Source organism: Ixodes scapularis, unplaced genomic scaffold (genome assembly GCF_016920785.2).
Source record: "Ixodes scapularis isolate PalLabHiFi unplaced genomic scaffold, ASM1692078v2 PGA_scaffold13__105_contigs__length_92229423, whole genome shotgun sequence".
NCBI classification, from domain to species: Eukaryota; Metazoa; Arthropoda; class Arachnida; order Ixodida; family Ixodidae; genus Ixodes; species Ixodes scapularis.
In genome coordinates this window covers 89967955-89991651 of record NW_024609839.1, presented here as the reverse complement: position 1 = coordinate 89991651, position 23697 = coordinate 89967955, and the positions used below count along the sequence as shown (strand labels likewise).

The window sequence follows — 23697 nt, the reverse complement described above, 5'->3', positions numbered from 1 at the left end:
CGCGGGAAAATTCCCCGTTCCATTTAGAGGGCAAGGGTGGAAGGAGTGGGTGAAGTCAATGGGGTGTAAAGGAGTCAACGAGTCATTGGTGGAAAGCTGTCAATCGGGTGGAGTATATAGTTGGTGGATTCAATTTGGGTGGAGAGGAGTGGGGAGTTCTGGAGGCAGAGCTCGAAGTGCTACGCCTGGAGGTTACTAGCGCTAAACCAAGAACGTTCCACGTAGCAACACAATTCCGAGGCAATGTGCGATACTATTTTTTTCTTCTTTCGAACGAGGTAAGTTTATTCCTCGATTTTTTCGATTGTAAACTTCCACCACCTGCTTGCAGCTTTAGTAAATCTCAGCGCGGGCCGTCTAAGCTCCTTAGAAGCGGTACCTTTACATGCTGTAGCGTAGCGTTCGTTATGCGACGCCGCAAGATGCGCTCTCAGCGACGCTGAGGGCGCGGCACCGCGTGGATTCACTTGTTGTGACGTTCGGGGGGGGGGGGGGGGGGGGGGGATGGGGGTTGGGTTGGGGAGGGGGAGGGGAGAGACGAGACGCAGGCTCTCCTAGGTGATATCCGTTATGCGGAGCTCCAGATCGTCTGCTTCTTGGGCAGGGGTAGCCGCAACGTCAAAACGACTTCGAGTTTTGTTTGGCTTCGATTGAAGGGATAGTGGGTAAACCTCAATGGCCCGAGTTTTTGTTGACGCACACCGAAAATGCACGAAACCTTAGCCATAGAGAGCTTCGCTGTAATACCTTTTAATAGACTTCACGATGGTCACTCGAGACATGCATCGGGATCCAACTGTGGCGAGAAGGCATACTAGTGGACCTTCTTCCTACGCTCTTAAATGTGCGGAGGCAGTGCTTTCTTTTGCCGACGTTTTGCGTTCTTATCGGCTGAGTCAACTTCAGTAACCATAAAAATCAAGGATCGTCGACCGCATGATAACTATGAGACGCCAGAACTATCGCAATGCAGAAGAAATGAGTGTAAGCGTGAGTTAAGCATCCCGAACACGTCCCCGAACCGACCTCTTAAGCTTTGTTGCCGGTGGAGCCACGGAGACTACTTCTCAGAACAACCAACTCTAACCGCCGAATTCAGAAACCTCACTCAAACTACACTCAAACTGAAGGGCCCCTCCACTTCCTCGAGGAAGGCGCAAGGGCCGGCGCTGGCCAATCGCGACGGCGGATCCGTCCTCGCGATTGGCCAGCGCTGGCCCTCGTGCCTTCCTCGAGGAAGTGGAGCGGCCCTTCAGTTTGAGTGTAGTTTGAGTGAGGTTTCTGAATTCGGCGGTTAGTAGCACGGTGATGGAAACAATCCATTCGTGCAAACGAAGAGGAAAAGGGGAAAAGCACGTTCACCAGCATGGCCGCGGACCCTAACCCGAATGGGGAGCGGCGTTTCTCGAAACCGCCTGAGACAACAAATTGCAAATGTGTGAGTAAATCTAGCAAGTAAAAGCTTCTACAATTTCAAACCCTCTTTACCTGTAAATTGCCATGTCTAAACAATAACTCCTATCTAAAAAAAAAAAAAAACTCTTAGCACATTTGCGGTAGTTATTAGTAAGCCTAAAAATATGTTTTCAGCCTATAGACCGTCCCTTATTTAGGCATTTTATGTCTTTTACTGACTTTACATAAACTGAAATACACGGCTTGCTCGTGACGTCATCACACCATGTTGTTGGTAATTTCTACGAGTTATTGTCTAGAAAACAAGATGGGTAGTGTGAAGTGTAAGCTGCAAACGACACACACTCGGCAGCAATATCACCGCTCTGGCGGTTTATGTGACCTCATTGCAAACCATGTATTGTGGTGGCTTGGCTACTGAGTGCATGCCTTCCGCAGCATGGAATAGACCCTTTCCGAAATTCAGTGCCATCTGGTGGTTTGTAAAGCAGTTTAGGTTTTGCCATATCAATGGCGGAAATGAACTTGGATCGGCACCGTCACTTTCGCAAGTCAACGGCACGCGAGAAATTGTTCAGTGTGAGTTCTTTCTCAATCACTCTCAGTTCGATGGTGACCAAGAACCTACATTCAGAACAAAGCTCCAACCCACTCAGGTGCCTCGAGAAAATTCTATACACCGAAGTGCTTTAAAGCCGATTGTGTGCCGCCCATCAGATTGACTGAATGTGAGTTATTAGAAGCAAACGCTTACGTAGCTCTTGTGTTCCATTCCTACGTCGCGTCGTACTGACCCCCCGAATGTACAGGCCTCGCAAGATCCGCTGAGGAGCATCTTCAACGTCTTCCTTTATCAGTCACTAGAAGGCCGCCATTGGTATGGCACAGATGTCGTTCCACAGATGATGATAGTGATCAAAGTGGCCAGACTGAATTTCGGAAAGGGTCTATTTTCACGAGCGAATGGGCTTGTCTAGAAAAAACCAAGAAGGGGTGCGCACCTGCATGGTGCGACGAGGCCACCTACAAGACATGTACAGGGTTGGAACCGTACAAAAGCGAAGCGCAAGCGTGTTGCTCGCGACTTGTAGGCACTCACTTGGGCAAGTGAACTGCGGCTCTTATTGCATGCATGCCGGAGACAAGGTTCCTGAAGCGCTGACCAGTTAGGCTCTGCTTCAGCCGATCCACTCCGTCGTTTTCCCGAGGCAGCAGGATGGTCATGCTAAGGTTGTTGCTTCGGTACGGCAAATCCACCACGACGGCGCTCAGAGCCTTTGAGGCTGCATAATTCACGGTGAAAGTGTTGCTCATGGTGTCAACCTGAGCACCCGTAACACCGTCATTAAGGAACTGCCGTTTCGTGGTGTTTTTCTTAGAGAAGAGTGCGTTCCAAGCTCCCTTGAAGTAGACGGCGTTCAGGAGCACCAGCTTCGTCTCTGGATCGAACTCGTGGTCGACGAACCCTTCAATCTGGTAGTCCGTGTGGCGTTGCACCCACGCATTAACGTACCTCATCAGGAACTGTCCCGATTTCTCAAAGTTGACCTTAAGGAGCGCCGCACTGAAGGAACGCGTCAGCGTTTTCTTGTAAATGTACGAGACGTTGAAGCTTTCGTCGATCAGCACAGCGTTCGCCACTTGAAGATTGGGCCACAAGGCATCCACAAACCCTGTTTCTTTAGCACGCTGGGCGAACGCGCCCAAGACGTCCGAAAAAGTCATTACGAAGGCGGGAAATTTCAGTTGGCGGAAGAGTATATCGTTGCTCTTTCCCTGGCATCCAGCGTAGAGCATACCTACCATGCTAGAAACGCCGTACGGCGAAAAGAAGATGTTTCCTTCTTTCGAGGTCGGCAGAGCTCGCAGTATATCAAACCCAAGGTTGTTACTCACAGTGGTCACTTGATTGCCGATGGTCATGCATACCACCAGAAGGAACGTCAGAGCAGATAATATCGCCATATTAACGTTATTCGGCGCAACAAGGGAGGCACTGTCCTTTTTGTATGGCTGAAACGCGGGCTGCAAGGAACCTATTGAGAAAAGAACGTTGTTCAAGATGGTCACGTGCATCTGCAGCACGGGTGGAGCGCGTGCAGCTCTATTATGTACTAGATCGTAAAAAAAATTAATGGCAGATGTACCGGGTGAAACAAGGAGACGGTAGGCTCTTTAAATCGACCGGAAAATTCGGTTTCTTAACCTATCGCGCTACGACTTTGTGCAGCGTTGCCCACAGATGGTGCATTTTTTTCGTAAAATTTGCAAAGAGCGAACTTACCCGAGGAAAAAGTAAAGAAAGAAAAAGGCTTAGCTCCTATGGAAACGCAGCGACGCCACCGGTCTTCAAACAACACGGCGCCGTTTCGCACTGGACACAAGAGATGGCGCAACGAACGCCGCAACGAACGAGCATATGGCAACGGTTAAACCAGCTGAACTACGAAATTAGGGAGAAAGGAGTAAAGATAGGTGATCGCTGGACTACCAACAAAAAAAAGCAGACCTTTTTAGCAGACGATCTTTTCGACTCAAAAGCGGAGCGCGTTCCGTAGGCGGCGACAGTCGCAGAAACAAAAAAGACGGGCGCGGTAACAGCAAGGAACTGCAGTTCCTTGTCTGCAAAAGGGCCGACTCTCGGCGTCGTCTGCTCGTTCGTTAGCGGCAGTTGGCGTCGCGACCGCTTGCGCCATCTCTTGTCTCCCGTGCGAAGCGGCGCCGTTTTGTTTGCAGACCGGAAGCGTCGCTGCGTTTCCATAGGAGCTAAGCCTTTTTCTTTCTTTACTTTTTCCTCAGGTAAGTTCGCTCTTTGCACATTTTACAAAAAAGAAATGCACTATCTGTGGGCAACGCTGCACAAAGTCGTAGCGCGATAGGTTAAGAAACCGAATTTTCCGGTCGATTTAAAGAGCCTACCGTCTCCTTGTTTCACCCGGTAGTTATAGTCGGTTGCAAGCTAAGAAAAAACCCGAAATGCCTCTCAGAGGAAAATGTAATCCTACGCCGAGAAACGCCAGCCAATCGTTTTCATGACGTCACGATTCCGTGGACCAATCGCGATCCTTTTGAAAGAAAAAAAAGCTAAACATGGCTGCTGGCCTTAGCAACGCGACGCTAGTTTCTCGTGACAATTATTCTGCTTTTTTTCACCGTGCTTTACGTGCCCGAGGTTACGCCACGAAATCTTAATGGTATCGGCTTGCGTTTGCAGCAGTTTTTGCGCGAAACGTGAGAATCCAGCGACGCTATCGCCAACGAAAATTTCGAAGCGGGCGCGAGGCTTAGCACTGCTGAGAGGTGAGAAGCTACGCCGGACGTCGTCTGCTTCGTTGGATTGTGCTTCTTGAAGAACCGCTTTGGTGTCGCCGGTAAGGCTGCACCAGGCTGTTTCGTCCAAGAAGAATCAGGGGAATCACTTTCAGATGTCACCTCAGTGGGATCCATGACGGAAGACAAAGAGAGCGGGGCGCGGTGGTGGTGTCGATGACTTGGGAGGGTGCCGATTTGTCAAAACCCGAAAAGTATAATTATTCTTGTTTTCTGTTCATCCAACAAAATAAAGGCACACATTTCTTGCGCAAAGCCCACAAAACTAAGTAAATCACTAAATATTTATTATTTGCAGGAAAACTATAAGTGCTTCGCTCTCCCTCAATCGAAGGCGCTGGAAGACGGTATGTTAGACAGTATCTTGGACAGAAAATGAATTGGGAAGACGGTACATTGGACATGACTTTCTTTCTTTACTAAACAGCTATTTCGTTGACAAAAACGTATTCTAAATTATTTAAATGTCCTGAATGAATTAAATAAATATTGTAGTAGCTTAAGACACGTTTCCTGGAGGAAGAAAAAGCAGCGTTGCTAGCGAACTACTTTCTCGACGGCGGAGGCACTTCAAATGGGCGCAATGCGCTTGTGGGTGGAGCTAAAAGATTGTTCTTAGGTTGCATCCGACTATAGTCAGATTGGTCACACAGAGGCTGAAAGGGCAATGCAGCAATTTTTCTACTTTTAGTAAATAACGCCTAGGCTTATTCATTTAAATTAATAACCTAGGAAACACCGGTTTGTTGCTGTTGCTTTTCTCCACGCAAAGCCACTCGCAGCAAAATATCAGGAAAAACAAGTAGCGTTCGCCTCTTCAACTCGCAATCAAAACAACGTTGGTCAGAACAAGCGGCCGCGTGAGAAATCCAGAAATATGATCGTTTTGACTGTTTGTAGCGCCTTTTGAGGCATTTTTGGAAATAAAATTATTTAAGAGACAGTCGTGACTAAACGCTTGGCCGTACTTACTAGAGATGCCTCTAATCTTAAACTTAAGACCATGACGAGAAAACTAAATATAGTTGTATTTGCGTATTTTTGTAAATAAACCCGCCCTGTTAAATTTATTTTCAACTTGATAAACGAAAAACAAACGCGCGAGGTGCTCGAGGCGTTCACCATCTTGAGCCTGACCGATCGCTGCGTTAGCCAGCCGTCGGTAGCTTTGAGCGAAGAAGAAGTTGCCTTCTTGCGATCATTTGACTGCGGATGATCTGTTTCCCCCGGGTGACGTTGTCCCCTGTAAAAAGTAGTGCTTCATCTTTCTCTTCTTCACTTAATATTCTAGAGTTGTGAGTGCGTGCCTGTCTGTGTTCTGTGTTCCTTCCTCGTTTGTCCTCGTCTCTTTGTGCGCGATTTTAACCATGTTCAACCGTCACCTGCGTCCCCAGCGCGGTTCGTGAATACCTAGAACGCCGCCAAAGGGAGATCGGAAGGCAGGAATGGGATTTCACGGACGAGTGGCAAATGAACTGGTTCAGGGATATCTCGGCTGGTCTACTTTTGAGGCGCGGGAGGCCAACAGTAAGATGCAATATTACGCCCGACTGCGACATATGGATGGAGATTGCTGGGCGAGATGGGTATTCGTGTACATCCACCTACAAAACGTACACACAACATGGAGGCGACGTGTCACCCGGCTTGTTACGAAGAATGGTGCTTTCGCTAAGGTCGCTGAGCCTACGTCTAAAGGCCCATACGCACATTCGCGTTTGAGCGCAATGCGTTCCGTAGCGGCAGCGGACGCGTTGCGTTGCGAAGACCGCTTGCGCCAAACGTGTACGCACAGTTGTATTGACACGCAGTCAACCGCAGTCAAGAGCCAATAAGAACGTGCTATCGTCGCTAGCGCCTCACCAATAGTAAGCAAAATCCAAGGCAACATGGCCGCGCACAGCGACAGCGTCAAAGTGTTCGATCTTGGGACAATCCCGCCGGCTTCCCCGACGTTTTGTCAAGCTTGAACCATCGCTGCCTTGGAGAATACACTTCCCACCGCTCCCCAAAACGAAAAAGCAAGTTCTGCGGGCGGAGAACCGGATACCTCTCGCCGAGTCGGCCAAGTGGGGCGAGCGAACACGTCACCCTCCTCTCCTCTCTCGGCTTCTGATTGGTCGAACGCACCGCAACTCTTCGTAAAGTTGAGTGAGTCTCTACTCGCTTGCGTCGCGCTACGGAGCGCAGCGGGAAGGCGCGCGTCGCACCAGAAGCGACCGCTTCTGGGCGCAAGGACGCCGCAACGCACTCAAACGCGTTCAAACGCGAATGTGCGCATGGGGCGGGCGGGCGTTGACGATCCGCGGGCCTGGACAGCAGTGGGCGTACAGGAGCGCGTCTTGCCTCATCTCTGGCCAGTTCGCGGCAAGGCATAACTTATGGAAAGTCTTGCTGACACTGCCATGACGTGCCAGAACTGAGTCCGTGGAAGTACCCCCTAAACCTCTTCCGTAGCTCCCTGGGAATCACAGCGCGGAAGGGAGACTGATTACCCTCTGCTTCATGGATCGTTGGTATGTAGCGAAGCAATAAGCCGTCTTCGCCTAGCATATGCGAAACAAATTGTTCATAACTCGTCCGCCAGCCTTCCCGGTGTCAATCGCAATTTCCACAAGTTTTCCCAACACCCACTAATAAAAACCACCTTCTATCTGGGCCTCGACAAGCTCGACAACCTCACCCCTGCACCCGGAGACATTTTTTCTCCGTACTCCTTGTTACTCCCTGGTTGCGTCACCTCCTCCCAACCGCCATCATGGGGCACCCGAGGGCGCGCGTTTGCGACCTTGTTGGTCGAGCCCTTTCGGTACTCAACCATGTACGAGTAGCGCTGCAAGGTTATAGTACCTAGCGAGCCAGCCTTGCCGCTGGCTCTTTTAGCCGCTGAATCCAGGTAAGTGCTGCGTGATCAGTCTGAATGACAAAAGTCGAACCGTCTAAATAAAAGTCGAACTTCTTCGGAGCAAACATGACAGCCAACCCCTCCTTTTCCGTCACGCTGTAGCTGCGTTCCGATGTTGTGAGCGTTCGACTAGCGAATGCCACAGAGCGTAACTGTGCATCAAGCTCCTGTAGCAATACCGCTCCGACACCGAAGTCGCCCGCATCCGTCTGTGCAACAAAATGCCGATTAAGATCGGGTGAGCGAAGGCTAACGGTGTTTGCTATTGCCCTCGGTCTACTAATGATCGCTGCCCGATCGGTATGCGCTTCGTTCGTCTCCCCGGGAGTGACACACTGCAACGAGAAGACAGCGAATCGGTTTACTGTACTTCCCGCTTGACCGTCCTCGAGACCCGGCATTCCGGGCCAGCCTACCCTGGTTGTCGCCCGTCATTCAGAGCTCGCAGTCGGAGTCCGTGTCCAGGCCTGCGGATCGTCCTTCCCACGCCAGCGCTGCGTAGGCTATAGCTGTCCAGGGCTATCATAGCCCGAGTCTCGCTGCGGAACCTCTCCGAGATCGTCATGGCCCAGGCCGGTATGTCCAGGGCTCGCCGATCCCTCCGGTTCTGGTCAGAACCTCGCTGGTGAACCGCTCCGGGGATCGCCATGGGCTAGACCAGAGCCTTATATGTAGAGAGTTTTGCCATTCGTTGGGAAGTATAGGAGACAAATGAGGAGGCGCCATTGGCCGAAAGCGGGCTGGGCGTGTTCCAGGGCGTCTTCACAAATTCGAATGTGACCAACCAGAAGCCGGAAATAGTACCCTGGCGGTTGTCGCGAGAAACAAACCTGATAACTGCATCGGAGTAACTCTGGGTGACTGAAATTATGGTACACGTGATGTTTCAATCACGCTAATCCAAAATGATGGTGGAAGAACGCGGCTAGCGGAACGGCTGAGCGGTCACACTCTGTCCGAGCAAAACAGAGTTGAGCGGCGCATTTGTTTCTTACATCTTTCTACATCATCATGATCAAAACATCACGTGCATCCTATTTTCAACAACGAAGAGTTACTACACTTCACTCTTACGCGCTTATTAAAACCATATACGAACATGCACCTTTCATCAGAACTGTTTCTCGCTACCACCGCTAGGGGATTCTTTTCGGCTTCTGGTTGGTCAAGAGAGCACGCCAAGCCCCCTTTCCGAGTCTGGTGAACGCCTTGACCTTGCCCACGCCTCCCATTGACCAGACTCTCTAAATACACGGCTCTGGGCCAGACCAGCCAGACCGGCTCCGTCGTTCCTGCCCGGCCCCCAGCCTCGCGCAGCACGCACTGTCTTGCGCCAGTTCGTGGCTCTTCGGCCGACCGCCTGTCACGTGCCCTCCGCCCCGTCTTCTTCGACCCTCGTCTCGTACATCTTCGAAAGGAATTTAAAAGACCACTCTTCAAATATTGTATGGAAAGCATTATAGGAACTTGGAGAAAAAGGTCGCTGCCAACTTTTTGTCATCACAAATCGAGAGTCAATCGTCAAAAAGTGTATTTATTGCTTCTAAAGAGTTCCGATGGTGTTGGATCTTCTCACTCCAGAAACTGTTTCCAGAAGTCGCAATTTTTGGCGCCGATGTCGTACTGCGTAGAGTAATTTCCAGGTTGAAGCCACAGGAACGCAGGATTTGAGGGAGTGTGCCGGGTCCAGTTAACGCCATCAAGTTGCGGCGTCCTGCGCGAAAACCAGGCATGACGATTTCGCGTCGTCAGGGGTTAACCAGGGTCGAATGTTCATCAGCGACACGACTGACCGGCTTTCCACCGTACCTATTACCTGGTAATATCAGGGTGTAAACAGCTTAAAAATGGATGAAAAAGTTTGTAAATTGCCGGTAGTTTATCAGCGTAACGTTTAGTTCACACATTTACTTCTAGCTGTGCCGAGTGTGTTGTGACCTCCTGTAACCTCTGGCACACTGGCGCCATCTATTGTGCAGCGCTGCCACATTCCTGACCCGCGTACCGTAATACCCCCGGAGATAACCTACCCCCGAGAAATAACCACCGCATTTTGGCAGGATTTGCTGTTTTCAGGAACACCGGAATATAACCCAGTGCTATTAATAGCAGGGCCCTGGCCAATGGTGACGTCGGCAGAAATGGTGTTACTTAGCCGCGACGGGAGATAAGCGAACATTGCTGACTGGGAAGGACAGGCGTCTTTTGTTCATCGCCCTTCCCTGCAGTCACAAGTTTCGCAGCCACAAAACCTAAAACTAGAATTTTTTTAAACGTTTTTGATCGCACTTCGCAAGTTACCCCACTCCATAATTTCACCCGATTTGCTTTCGTTTATAGGTGGGCTACCTCTCGGGATACTACGGTATACATTTATAACATTTTTTTACTTATAAAGCCTTTACCGCAGGCTTGAAATAATTCCGATATTGATATAAGCCAATGTTTCTCATAAATAATGGGTAGGTTTGATGTCGAAAATACTGCAAAATATTTGGTCTGGTTATTCGCAGTTTCGAAATATTCCAAGTCTACCCGATCAATGATTACAATTTGCCAATGTCTATCAGAGGTCACAATACAGTCGGCACAGACAAACGCAAATACCTCAAATAGCTTTAAAGGGTAACTGCAAAGAAAAAAAAGTTTTTTTTTTTTTGAACAGCCTAATTGGGACAAGCATGTCACAAAACAAATGTTCCGCGAAAAAAATGATTTTTTTTTTATCAATATTTACGCCACAGAACGTAATTTAGTAGAGTGAGAACCTCTCCACATTTGAAACTCCCGCTCTTTCGACCCCCGCGGAAGAGGAGTACGCCCCGCCCCTCACTCTCCTTGCGTTGCGGAGTTGAACTGGTTGAACGACGCAGCGTCTCGACTTCCGGCAAGATCTGGCAACTACGCCAGGCGGCGGCACCGCGGTATTGTTTTGGTTTGACGCGGTTTGCGAGCATATGTAGCGAAGACGTGGCCGGAGAAGTGCCCCTGTGATGTTCCCGGAAGACGGAAAGTATCGTTCGTAGTCGTCGTGCGCGCTTTTATAGCGAAGGGAGTCACAGAATCCACGAGTGCGCAACCACAAGCCAAGGTTCACGACAGCGCTGCGTTGGTTTCGGCGATCTCGTTCTGTTTGGTGCAACACGGCGATGCGACAGAGCTGAAACGTTCGTGGTGTGTGTAATGCGGTGCTAACACGGAGAGCAAATTGGTTGTTGTGGGGTTGACGTTCAACCAGTTAAGTCCCGTCGTCGTCAGCTGATCCAGTCAAACTGGTCCGGGAGGACGCTGGGAGCGTTTTTAAAAGTAAATCTGCCTCGTTCTGTTTCAAAATGTGCAAGTTTCCCGACGCATACCGTGAGTAAAAAGCTGCGGGCGTTTTCAACAAAATTACGTCGTTTTAATTGAACAATAGACTCCGAATTGTTGTTCTAATTCTGCCGTTTTTATGCTTCGTGTTGGACTGAGTTTGTACAGCGACGTGTTGCATCGTGCGGTGTGAATAAATGTGGGCAGGATTTCGTACCTGCCTACAGATGCATGAACTGAGACCATTTTTACGTAGTGGACATAGTGCTTTTTTATTTTCTGTCTAGTCGCGGACGTTAGGTGCACACGGGGCGAATCTCGACGGCCTCCAGAGCGATATGACGAGAACGTAACTTGACACGTTGGTCGCTACGCGAACGCCCGATTGCCTCCAGCCAAATAGCATTCCTTTCGGGGCGACATGGCTGCTGGAAGGCTCACTGTCGGGATCACACATCTGACATCTCCGAAAAGTCAGCATTTGCACGCGCAAACAAGCAACCAACAAAAAAAAAAAAAAAAAAAAAAAACACTCTAAGCAAGCAAAGAGGCAAACGAAAGAACCGCGCTATGAAAGCCAAAACCCCGCGTCGCTTCCTATCACTAACACCTGCGACAGCTGCTAAACACACACTACTTCACTCCAAGAACTCTCACTCAAGCACCTGGGTCAGCACGAAACGACGAAACACTGATCACTTCGGTGAAACGATTAGTCGAGGTAGGCGAGACAGGCAGGAGCAGAGACTTCGGCGGCCATGAAAGAATGGCGAAGCGCTTTTGTTTGTATGAATCCAAACGGAAGTGCCCGTCTTGTAAACCTTTTGTAAAGAATAATAACTCTCATCACATGGGTTATTCTTTAAACGTAAAAATATGCCGCTCAAAAGGAAATTGCAACATATAACAAAGGTTTAACAACCGGATCTAAGCTGTCAATCAAACTCTTAGCCAATGAGAACCTTTTGGGATTGACGTCACATAATCACAACTTCGTGGCGCGCGATTTAAAACGGACGAAATAGCCGCAAACTAAAATGAGTCTCACGCAATAAATATTGCTGTAAAAAATGTTTTTTCTCGCGGAAAAATTGTTTTTTGACATGCTTGTCCCAAGTAGGCTATTTAAAAAAAAACTTTTTTTGCTTTGCAGTTACCCTTTAAGGCGTGAAAACCCGCCCAAACTCTAATGAGGCAAAATAACCTTTGGTTATACTGAGCTATGTACTTCGACTAATACGGCAAACGGGTGTAGACATATATGATATGTACAAATCGTATAAACACGAGTCAGAGTCCACAAAGTACGGCCGTCAACGCAAAGGTGCAGCCAGTGTAATAGGCCGGCACTCGGAAGGAATATGTACGCGGAGAGCGAGTCGTCTGCTTATCGCGCAGGGGTTGCTGTGGCGTCATAACGACGCCGAGTTCTGATCGGCTTTGGCTGAAAGGATACTGAGTAGACCTCAATGCTAGACGGAGTAGACGCCTCAAGGTCCACTCACTATTTTTTTTTTTCAATCAGCCAGTAAGAGCTCGGCGTTCTGGTAACGTCGTAACCCAATGGCATGAAGCAGACGAACTTGCGCTCCGCATAAACGGGACAAAACGGCAATGGATTTGAGAAAAAGGGGACAACAAAATGAAAGTTGTCACCTTAATCCCGCAGTATAATTTTTATGGGGGAATTTATAGACGTCTAGTTCTTAATCTCTCGGAGAACTTAAAGCAAAAAATGGCAGCTTTCTTTCCGTTAATTGTCATATTGTCCAAGTACCCGGTATAAACGTATGTACCAATGTAGCGATGCAGGCGAGTTGATGTGGTTGTTTTGCTCGGCGTTTCCTTTCAATTAAACGTTCAGTTGACGTTCGGCGCTCATCCTGTTCATTCCTTCTTTGGTCTGTGTAATTATTGGGCGCTGCTACCAGTTTGTAAAAATATGTATACGTTCTCACAAGACGCAAAAATAAGCTTGTTCTGAATCTCCATAAGATGCGAATCACTGTACTGTTGGTTATTAAGTAACACGCAGTGTCGCGGCGTAAAGTGTGGCTACAGCGACGTGCCCGTCAAGGAGGGATGTGTGGTAGCCTCCATGTCATCACATCGTTTATTAGGACTGACTTTTGAAAAAAAGAAACAAACCCAAGAAAACAAAAGGGGAGCTAACGCGCGTTCTATTTGGTGGCAGGATTACATACTGTATAACAGTATGTAATACCCCCCCCCCCGCCCACTCCTTTAATGTGCCACTACGCCGGTTACACACCTCAAGACCCCGGTGTTCGTAAAGTTCACGTGTTCCTCTTCCATTGAGTGCCTTGGTCAGGACGTCAGAGTAGTTGTCTGATGGCTCCAGGTACAGTTATCCTATACTTTCTTCTTCAATATTCCTTCTTAAGAAGAAATGACGTAGGTCAGCATATTTGCTGCGCCTAGCTGTCACTTGCTTGCTTGCAAGAGCGATAGCTCCTTGATTGTTAACTTGCAAAACCTGTGGCTCAACGACGAACTTTTGGCCGCCTATTTCGTTGTGCAAGTGTTGCAGCCACAGTATCTCCTTTGCCGCTTGTCACATTGAAAAGTATTCTGCCTCCAGACTGGGTAATGCAGTGGAGGTCTGCTTTATCCAGCACGGAAATGGCAGCTCCATCCGGCATGAAAGAGCGCCCACTAAATACCCGCCTGTCATACGTATAAGTTGCCCAATCTGTGTCACATAAGCCTTGCACACAGCTTCCTGTTTTCGTGCATACGAGGGTATAATGCTTTGTCTGTCGCACATACCTCAAAAACTGCTTCATGCCGTTCCACCTTTCCAAGGTGGGGCGCTCCCTGAATTGGCTGATACAAGTGGCGGCTAATGCCAAATCTGGCATTGTGCCTCCCGCTGAGTAAAGAAGCACTCCAACCGTTTGTCTGTACGTCGGCTTCAACCTGTGTTCATCGGTCGTAGTTTATCTTTGAAACATCATTCGAGGATCAAGCGGTAATGCTGCCTTTTTAGCATTAACCATCCAAAATGACTCCAAGAGTTCTTCGGCGTACACTGTTTGGTTCGATGTGAGTGCTCCATCTTCATGCGCACAACTTTGGCAAAATGTGGCTTACCTCTCCGATTCCCTTGGTGTTAAATGTGGGTCGAATGCCGGTCTTGTAGCTCTTGATCTCCTTTTCGTCCTTTGCAAGAATAAGGATGTCATCCAAGATACCTACGATGATGTTTCCCCCTCCCCCCCCCCCCCCCTTCCGCGCTTAAAGTACACGCATGAATCCGCCTTGGACCGAGAAAACCCTTTCGTGTTCAAAAGCTTGTCCAGTTGTAAGTTCCATTCCCTTCCGGATTAACGTAGCCCATGGAGGCTCTCCTTCAAGAGACAGATATCGCCCTTACGGCACTCGTACTTTGCAGGTTGTTTCATACACATGGTCTCCTTCAAGGTCCCATTAAGTATGCAGCAGTGATGTCAACCTGATGAATCTTTCAGCATCTTTCAACAGCTACTACTAACAGCCTTTGGATATGCTTGAGCTTCACCACCGGCGAAAAGGTGTCTTGGAAGTCAACTCCTTATACTTTAGAATAACCCCCGGCCACAAGTCGAGCCTTGAAACGCTTCGGGTCGCCGTTTTGGTCAAGTTTCTTGGATACCCGCTTGCATTTTATGACTTGTTTGTCCTTTGGTCTTGGAACTATTTCACATGTGTCGTGCTCCTTCAGGTTCTCTAGCTCCTCTTGTATAGCTCCCCTTCATTCCTGCGCATCGGGCATTGAGAATGCCTGTTGCGATGTAACGGTAAGAAAGCCTGTTTGTTTTGTGCTTTCTTACCGTTACATCTGTCCCAACACGCTCGTCAAAGTCTTCCTGTTGCGATGTTTTTGGATATTCTAATCTAATTCATATCGTCAGACAACAAGAACGAGAGTGTTTTAGAAGCCGCATCTTTGCTGCCAGCCTCCCCGAACGTTTTAACACATTGGTGGTCTCCGCCACTTCAGGAGTAAAAATATCTTCCGCTTCTGAAATCTCCTCTTCGTCACAGTAGGTGGTACGATCATCACCCTTTTTTCCTCAGGTTGGATCTCTTCGTCAACGGTGACTGTGAGTAGGTCTACAACACCATCTCCGCCTTATTCAGTGATTCGATCTTCAGCCTCTGTCATGCATGGAAAGCTGTTTTCGTTGAAGTTTACGTCACGACCACGGACGAAGAAACCCACTTAGGTGATGATTCTATGTCCGACCTAACGGCCACATTATGTTCGGCGCACCGAGCGCCCTTCTTGCACGGGGATAGATGGCCCAAGCATCGGGTCCCTCCCAAACCGAACGCTCTGGTCGTTTCTCCCAGCGGTGGTCACGGATTCCCTTGCTCACCACATCTGAACGCCGCCATGCCGCCGCCAAGTCAACAGAGTCCGTAAATCTGTGTTCTCTTCCTTCTACTTCTTCGGGTTAAGGCTCACCTTCGTGCACGATGGTGGCACCTGTGATCGACACAGCACCAAAGAAAAACACGAGGCCAGCCACTGGCCGCACACCGCCACCGCACCACCAAACCGCAAAAAAGCGAGCACGCAACGCTGCCGACAACGTGGCCGCCGAGGAGAGACCTCATACCTCAGCGCCTTCCGCGGCGGCGCGGGAGTAACTACTCCTGGTGCAAGCCTAGCTCTGAGCACGATCTGGTCGTTCGCTCCCCGCGGGAAGAGCGGCCAAAGTCATCACCTAAATGTGTTTCTTCCACTGTGGTCACGACTGAAACAGAACTTGATGCGCCAGTCCCAGAGTTTATACCCTTTCATTCCCTTTGGGTGCCCATCCAGCACACAGTCCACTGTCCTTGGGTTGAACTTTGTCTTCCTGCAATCGCTGTTATCAACCATTTGTACCTTGCATGCAAATGATACTTCTCAGGTCTGCATGCGCTCTTACTGCGCAGCTGGCAAGTTCTCTTGAGGTGACAAGCGAAAATCCAGCGCCCTCGACGCGTTTCGAACCAGCACTAGGAAGGGTTACAAAGCCTGCCAAGTGCTCACTTCCAGGAAAAGCCGCTTACTTCCGGTGGCTTGATACCTGTTTGCTGAATGCGCCATCCAGACCCCTATAAAAGGGATGAGTGAAGCGAACAGATCGTGTTCGGAGCTAGCCTCGAACCAGGAGTAGTTAGTTTCACTTCGCCGCGGAGGGCGCTGACGTATGGGGCCCCTCCTCGGCGGCCACGGTGTCGGTGGCGTAGCGTGCTCGCCGCTTCGTGTTTTGCTTTTGTGCTGTGTCGATCACAGGAGCCACCATCGTACACGAGGGTGAGCCTTAAGCTGAAGAAGAAGAAATTATGCTATAAGGATGGGAAAGAAGAGTTTCAAACCCACGTGCGGTTCAGGGTACCTTAAAGGCCCGTTCACACATGCTGCGGAGCGCTACAAGCATAGCGCTAACCTCGCGCTAAGCGCGTGCTGACGGCAGCGTTCACCAGCTTTGTATCGCACCGTCAAAACTGTTGCTCATGGCATACGATAAGTAGCTGATGGCACGTGAGGAGCGCTACATCAGCGCTTCGCTGCATGTGAGAACCGGCCTTAACTGTGCAGAGCGAGTGCCCTTGTTTAAAGCTCCATCGAATGACGCTTGCCTGGAGCAGTGGTGGAAGAAACACGGTTTGGGAGGGACCCATACTTGGGCGCCATCTATACCCGTGCGAGGGAAGCCTACAGCACGGTGGAAGAAACACGGTTTGGGAGGGACCCCTTACTTGGGCGCCATCTATGCCCGTGCGAGTGAAGCGCGCTCGGTGCCCGAACATAATGTGGCCGCCGCGTCGGACGGAGAGACATCACCTTAATGTGTTTCTGCCACCGTGGCCACCACAGCATCCGAGCTAGAGCCACTAAATAAGCTACGCTTGAGAGTATACTTACAGATCTTGGTGCTTCAAATCATGGTTTCCAGCTATCTGAAGCTTTATCTGCAATTACAGGCAACGCTTTTCCGTCTTCCAGAAATGTGTAAACAGTTCGCGATAAAGCAAAGCAATGCAATATTACATGACCTTTCTAACTCCGAATCTAGTGCTGAGGAAGTCGCACTTTTGAATCATGACGATCGGCAGCTGCGTCTGTCTGCTCTGTACTAAGCACGAAGATGGCAGCGCCTACCACAATATCGGGGGACAGAGTGCCGATAGTTTAAGCGTAGCTCATTAACTTTAATGACTCTAACCCGAGCTTCACGCCGCATGGCAACCAATCCAAGGTGTAGTCTTGCACACCGCATACGAAGCGGATGTACCGCGGCGACCAACGTTCGAACGGTATCTGCAGACCGCCGTTTGTACGATGCGTAAGTAACAGGGCCCAGCCTTTATGGCCACACGCCTGGCGCGTTCAAGTAAACACAGTGTCCCCAAGAAGCAGGTCATGCATCACACAGTATTTAATTGGTTCTCTGAAATAACACACACCGAATCGCAAAGAAGTATCAGCTGTAGCAAATTAGGACCCTTCGCTAGCATCAATATAAAGGATTAAAATCGATTAAGCAGCGATTTTAATCACCAATCGCTGCTACAATAGGAAACGAATGACAATAAACAGACAGGATAAAAAAAAGAAACAACAGCTAAAGCAAGTAGTGAAATTATTCCGTGATATGCCTGCTCTGCCGATTGGCTAAAGAACACATAGGTTCCATTGCGCTGCAGGGAAATTCCGAAATAGAGTATGGCTGAAAATCACTTAGCTGCATGTGTTTTGGGCGACATAAAAAAATGGCAGAAATGGACGTGTGTCAACGTTACTAAAACACTCAGTTGGGAAACTCGCCGTCGAAAACTGGGCCGCTGGCATCCACCGAGACCGAGCTAAATGCGACAACAGCGCCACTCTTTATCGTTTGTCTGTACTGTGGTCACCTTGAGCTTTTTGAAAGCCTGTTTTTGCGTAAAAACAAACGGAAAAGACTCTTTTTGTATGAAATTTATTGGAGTTTAGTACCAAATGATGGGCGCGTGATGTTTTTATCATCTTTAGTTCGCAAGGTTTTGCGGAACAAGTAATATTGTTTTCATACAACTATGCCTCAGCGGGCCTTTCAGGTTGCATGTCCTGACCTAGGTGCATTTTAACGTCCGTAGCTGAGCGCGGCGCGTTCGCCGGGGAAACGGGGGTGGCACCCATGTAACCTCTACCGCTGTATCTGTTCTGAAAGCCAAAATAGAAGTCACGTGCAGTTTCTCGAGTTGCCGCTGCGGGAGAAATGGTGGCGTTGTGTTCGTCATTAGCTCGGTGCTCGGAGACAGATTGGGGCCACTTTTTCAAAGCTGTCTCTATGGGAGTTTCCCAACTGAGTGTTTTCGTAACGTTGACGTGTGTCTACATTTCTGTTTTAATAGACAATATGTTTTGTTTTTTTGTTTTATTTTTTTCTGAGGGATCTTCTTATTTTTGGAGGTTTATATATCCAAAAGCTCCATCCTCTTTTTCTCCGACGTCTCGACCAAAGCGCATGAGTTTAGATCTAATGAAAAAAATGATATAAGAAACGTATTCTATATTTTAAATGTGTAATTAACGCGTCTTGCTATTTTCCAGTACCGCCGTTTGCAGATGTTTGCCGGCTGAAATATGCTGATATACTATATTCACAAACATCTATTTTATTCTGTTTACTTGTCGGTATCACAATATTTATAACTCTGCTATACTAGCAACGTCACACTGCGACTGTAACAACAAAGTTCTGCACTTTCACCAAGGCAGGGAGGTGTTCCGTTTTCTGAAGAAGCACGCGATGCAGTGCGTCAGGCATTCATGAGTGCCTCACTATGAAGGGTATTCAGCAAGGCAGACATCTTCACTTAGGAACGAGTCAAGATATCCGACGATACTTTCGGGAGCCAGCTGTTGATCAAGATCACAAAAGTGTTACTGGTGGCAACAATAAACGCTTCTATAACTCTTTGTGTTTTGTGTCTGACAGTAAGGCAGAAAGTAACGCTACGAAAGTAACGGATTACTTCTTGTAGTAAAGGTCACTTACTTTTATGGAAGAATAATTGTAGCTGTAGTTGCCTACAATGTAGCCTTGCGCGATTGTAAATGTAATTCGTTACATTTTTTAGTAACGTGAGCAAGTTTGCTCAGACTCCAATCTTTGAAAAACCTGTGCAGGACTTGGTTGCTCCACAACCAGTGCAGAACGTTTATGTTTTCGATATTGGACGTTCTGGTTTGGATGTCTGGGAACATATCTTATTGACTATTGTAGCGCGAACAAGCGCCGAGGCACCCCGAGAGTATTTTCCGTAGGTGATCGCGTACTCGTACGTACTGTGCGTGGTGAACTTGTGAAATGGCTTCCAGGAAAAATCACGGAAGTGAAATCGGCCATGACGTACTTAGTCTTTGTAGACAGACGAATACGGTTCGTACACGCAGATCATCTGCGACGTTCGTTCCTGGTGCCTGATGATTCAGCCGAAATGTCCGATTGTCACATGGAATTGCCTCATGGTAGTGACATGCCACAAGACCAGCGTCATGTCGAACCTGATCGAACACAGTCTGTAGTTGATGTAAGTGCAGAGCAAGTGTTGCCGCGCAATACTCAAATGGCCTCATCACCGGGACCGGTTGATGAATCGTCCCCTGTAGTGCCTAGGCGTAGCACTCGTGCGACGAGCAAGCCGGATCGGCTTATGTACGAGAAGTTTTAATCTTGTTTGGGGGGAAGTGTTGTGTCAGAGCAGGACTTATATTCGCGGTGTCGTATCGCCACGCGCTTTGTTTCCCTGCATTGATCGCGCGTGCCATGCATTTGATTGTAATCGGTGCTGCCACTAAAAAGGGCGCACCGTTGTACTGTTGTGTTGTTGCCCAAGCTGGGGACTGATTTGAAAACGACGAGGACGATGTGTGTATGACGATTGGAACGCAATGCTTTTGGCCTTGGATGTATAGTCTTCTGCTTGGATGTCTGAGTGAGTAAATGATTGACTCAAACGGAGTTTCTTAATTACAAGAACTATAAACACAAAAAAAAAGATTTTTTTTTTTTTTTTTTTTTTTTTTTTTAGGAGCGAAGCTCCTTAAGGCGTATTCACACGAGTGCGCGTGCCGGGGAGAAATGCTTGCGCATCCCACGACGAAAACGTCAGGCTTTGCGATGTGCAAAAGCCCCGCGTTTTCATCTTGTGATGCGCGCGTGCCGGGGAGAAATCCCCGGGATTTCTCTCTCGTGTGAATACCCCTTTAGGGGCTAGCCATCTCCGTATGTCCCTCCGATGCCGTGCGTCGCGTGCTCGTGCTCACGAGCACGTGAGCACGTGCTCCCGTGCTCGTGTAGGAAAAACAAAAAACCGCATCTCCACGTGGTGAATGATGTTGATTGGGGCGAAGCTCGGGTGGTGCTTGTCTGCGTAGACGGTGAGCCGCAGCATGCCGAGCCTTTCGTTCGTTTTCATCCATGTCAGAAAGAGAACGTGTGGTATGGAACGTGGTTATATACGCATCTGAGCATTTGACCGCAGAGTGACGTGGACGAAAACGAACGAACGGCTCGGCATGCTGCAGCTCAGCGTCTACGCAGACAAGCAACACCAGAGCTTCGCCCCAATCAACATCATTCACCACGTGGAGATGCGGTTGTTTTTTGTGCAAGGAGTACTAATTTCTAAATGACAGCCACTTTTCTCGGAGTTTAATAGCATCAAATTTAAGCAATTAGAATCCACACGATGGGCAACGCACCAGTCTTGAAGTTCAACTGGATCACCCTTTCTCAAATACTATTTTAGCGGGGCTGCCAAACACTTTTAGGATTTTGTCTAGATACTTTTTTTTTCAATACCATGGTATCATGGCGTCTCCAATTAACGAAACAAGTATTACTGCATGATTACACCTGTGAAGCGAACTTACCCGTATTCGGCAAACGAGACGAATGCCTTCATGACGTGTCGACTGACGTTCCGGTCTTCGTCCGAGTAGCTCTCATGGTCCCAAAAGGGTACTCCGAAATAGTACGGCAGGTCGGTAAGATGAGGGACGCCGCTCCATTTTGGCAACGTCGACTTGGAGGATTTGTGAGCGAACACGAAAGAGTACACCTTGTTGCCCTTTTCCGAGTGTCTCTGGGATAAAAATTTCGCTGGACATACAAAGTTAAAGTCGCCAACAAACTCCGTGTACATCTCCCTCAACTGCTGCTTGTTGTCCTGTGTCGCCTGTGCCGCGTAATATTCCACAAGGTTCATGTACTCGTCCTTCATCCACACGGCTGCTAATTCCCGAAGGGCTGGCTTCAGATCCTTCAATGGAACGTCGCTCAAATCTTCGTCCCAGAAACGCTTGTCTGGCTGCGCCGTCACAATCACATCCCCTTCCGACCGCGTGATGCTGACCATGACGTCGACGTCTGCAAACCGACCCTGTCTCAGTGCCAAAACTGGTCGAACTGGAAAGAAGTCATTGGGGTAAGTCGGTGCAAACGAAATGATTTTAGGGTCAGTGAGATTTTTCGCAGCATCAAATAGAGAATTCGCCGATTTGCTGCGTAAGCATTCTAGGACAATGTCCGGATGACTGGTCAGGTCAAGGAACGGTCTTGTGCAGTTAAGCCTCGCGGCAACCTCGCTTCCTCGGACTGCGCTTTCAAACGCGGTGTCCAGGAGTGCGATGGAATCGTAAGTACCGCTCATCATGAAAGCTCTGTGGAAAAGGCCCCTGCTCAGCAGAGATATGATGTGGGCGTGCACGCTGTAAGCGCCGCCGCTTTCGCCGAAGATTGTCACTCTCGTTGGGTTCCCGCCAAATGTGTGGATGTTTTCCCGTACCCATTGCAGCGCCAGTCTTTGGTCCCATAGTCCCACGTTACCAGGAGCGCCCAAAACTCCGGCGTCGAGGAAGCCGAAGATACCGAGGCGATAGTTGAAGGTCACGACCACCACGTCGTACATTGTTGCCAGCAGGGATCCGTTGTACCAGTTCTGGTAGGAACTGCCGAAGGCGAAGCCTCCTGCGTAAATCCAAACAACGACCGGTTTCGGTTGTCTCGTACTGGGAGTCCACACGTTTAAGTAGAGGCAGTCTTCCGATTGTTCAGTTTCAATGTCGAACAGTAATGGGTATAACTGTTGAGGGCAGGAGAACTTCTTTCGCGTGGCATCGTAAGTCCCGAGCCATGACTTCCCAGGCACCGGTCTGCGGAAGCGAAGGTGATGCAAAGGCGGCTCTGCGTATGGAATCCCAGAGTAAACTTGAACGGATTTCGCGGAAACGGTTTCAAGGCGTCCTCTGAGTTTCCCCTGCTTCATTTCCACAACCGGGACGTCTTCCATGTGCATTGTGGCGGCGCAGACGAAAAAAACGGGAAAAACCAATGTATGAAGCATGGCCTTTGAAAGAACGTTTTCTGGACCAAGGAAGAATGCAGAAATAAGAAATCGTCAGCTTCTATGGCGCAGAAGCGGATGAAAAGAGACTTCTCGCTACAGCCGCTCACTGTTTCCCGACTTGTAAACGTACGTCCCGCTCGTAAGCTTGGTCCTTCTCTGTGCTGCCTCGTGCTGCGTTTAATATCTGGTAAATAGAGGTGTACTGTGCTGAAAAGCTGCATATGGCACTTAGCGCAATAACATCCGTGCGATAAACGCCTCGGGCAATGGAGCCTTTAAAAAACATCTCCCGCATGCTTCTGCCAGTAACAAAAACTTTACTTATACGCGATGAAAAATAAAATGCAGAATCGCGGTCCAGAGTTGGGAAAAACCTAATAAACTCTTTGCGATACGAGAGTTCAGTGACAAACAACGTGTGCGCGAGCAAGCACGCACCGCTAATGCCTAACTCTGCACCAAGTTTATTCCGCAGATTCTTCTGATGGCCTCTGTCTCCGCAGTCTAGATGTCTCTGGTAAAGCATCCGATAACGTTGTAGTACCGGTGAGAATCCTTGAGAACTCAGCGAGGGAAGTGAATTGGCGACATTTGTAACTTGGAGGCTCCGAATACTCAACTGAGGTCTGTTGTACGACGACAGGTGGTGATCCAGTCTTTGACGTCCAGGAAAACTTCCGGTTCACAAGAACCAATGAACAAACCCCAACCTTAACACATAACAACTCTACTTGCAATGCAAATGAAACATTTACCCAGCAATTCTCCAGGTCAAAGCAAAAAACAAAAAACAACAAAAAAACAAAAAAAAAAAAAACAAAGAAGGTTGAAATTCGTTTAAATTTTTTCAATATTCCTGCAGACCAAGTTGTCTCCTCCAAGACCTTAAAGGAGATATGAAACGATTTTTCTACTTTCGTTAAATGCTAATCAGAATCCCCCCTAACATTACTAACCGAATAAACTTGCCTTAGTTTTCCTTTCTAAGCAATATGACAGTCGGCTAATAAATTAGAAAAAAATTAGCATCCTTTATCCTTTCAGCTCGGAGCCAGAAAAAGTGGCGACGTGTCCAGGTGCATTTCCTGTGCCGTCAACGTTAATCATGGAAAAGCAGAGTTGGCGGAAACGCCTGACAGGTAACATGGATTACAGGTAACTCGTTCGTGTTTTCGGTAACGTGGTAACGGACTCGTTATTTTTAAAAACAGTAACAGGTAACGTAGGTACTTTACTCGCTACTTGTTCCAAATACTTGGCAAAAATTACGCTTGAATGTTTTTCGTGTTTTTAGGCGCCAAACCACGTACATGTTTTGAGCTTTTGTATTTTTCTTTGCG

The 23697-nt window shown here is 48.6% G+C and overlaps 2 protein-coding genes across 2 annotated transcripts; both read right to left on the bottom strand.

Annotated features, from left to right (window-relative positions):
• Positions 1-2511: 2511 nt before the first annotated feature.
• Positions 2512-3381, bottom strand: LOC8043205 (intracellular coagulation inhibitor 1-like). Its single transcript, XM_002416105.3, has one exon. It carries the CDS (start codon positions 3379-3381, stop codon positions 2512-2514), a length of 870 nt encoding a protein of 289 aa, XP_002416150.3.
• Positions 3382-9223: 5842 nt separating this feature from the next.
• LOC121835471 (acetylcholinesterase-like) lies at positions 9224-22306 on the bottom strand. Its single transcript, XM_042289710.1, has 2 exons — positions 20883-22306; positions 9224-9365 (listed from the first exon to the last, which is right to left on the bottom strand). Exons 1-2 carry the CDS (start codon positions 22304-22306, stop codon positions 9224-9226), a joined length of 1566 nt encoding a protein of 521 aa, XP_042145644.1.
• Positions 22307-23697: the final 1391 nt, after the last annotated feature.

What these genes read in the sequence shown, in the direction of transcription:
- LOC121835471 (XM_042289710.1), bottom strand. Translation starts at nt 22,306, where the DNA reads ATGCACATGGAAGACGTCCCGGTTGTGGAAATGAAGCAGGGGAAACTC. An exon ending in GTCTCGTTTGCCGAATACGG is followed by an intron (nt 9,366 to 20,882) that starts GTAAGTTCGCTT and finishes GTTTTCGCGCAG; the next exon opens with GACGCCGCAACTTGATGGCG.
- LOC8043205 (XM_002416105.3), bottom strand. Translation starts at nt 3,381, where the DNA reads ATGGCGATATTATCTGCTCTGACGTTCCTTCTGGTGGTATGCATGACC.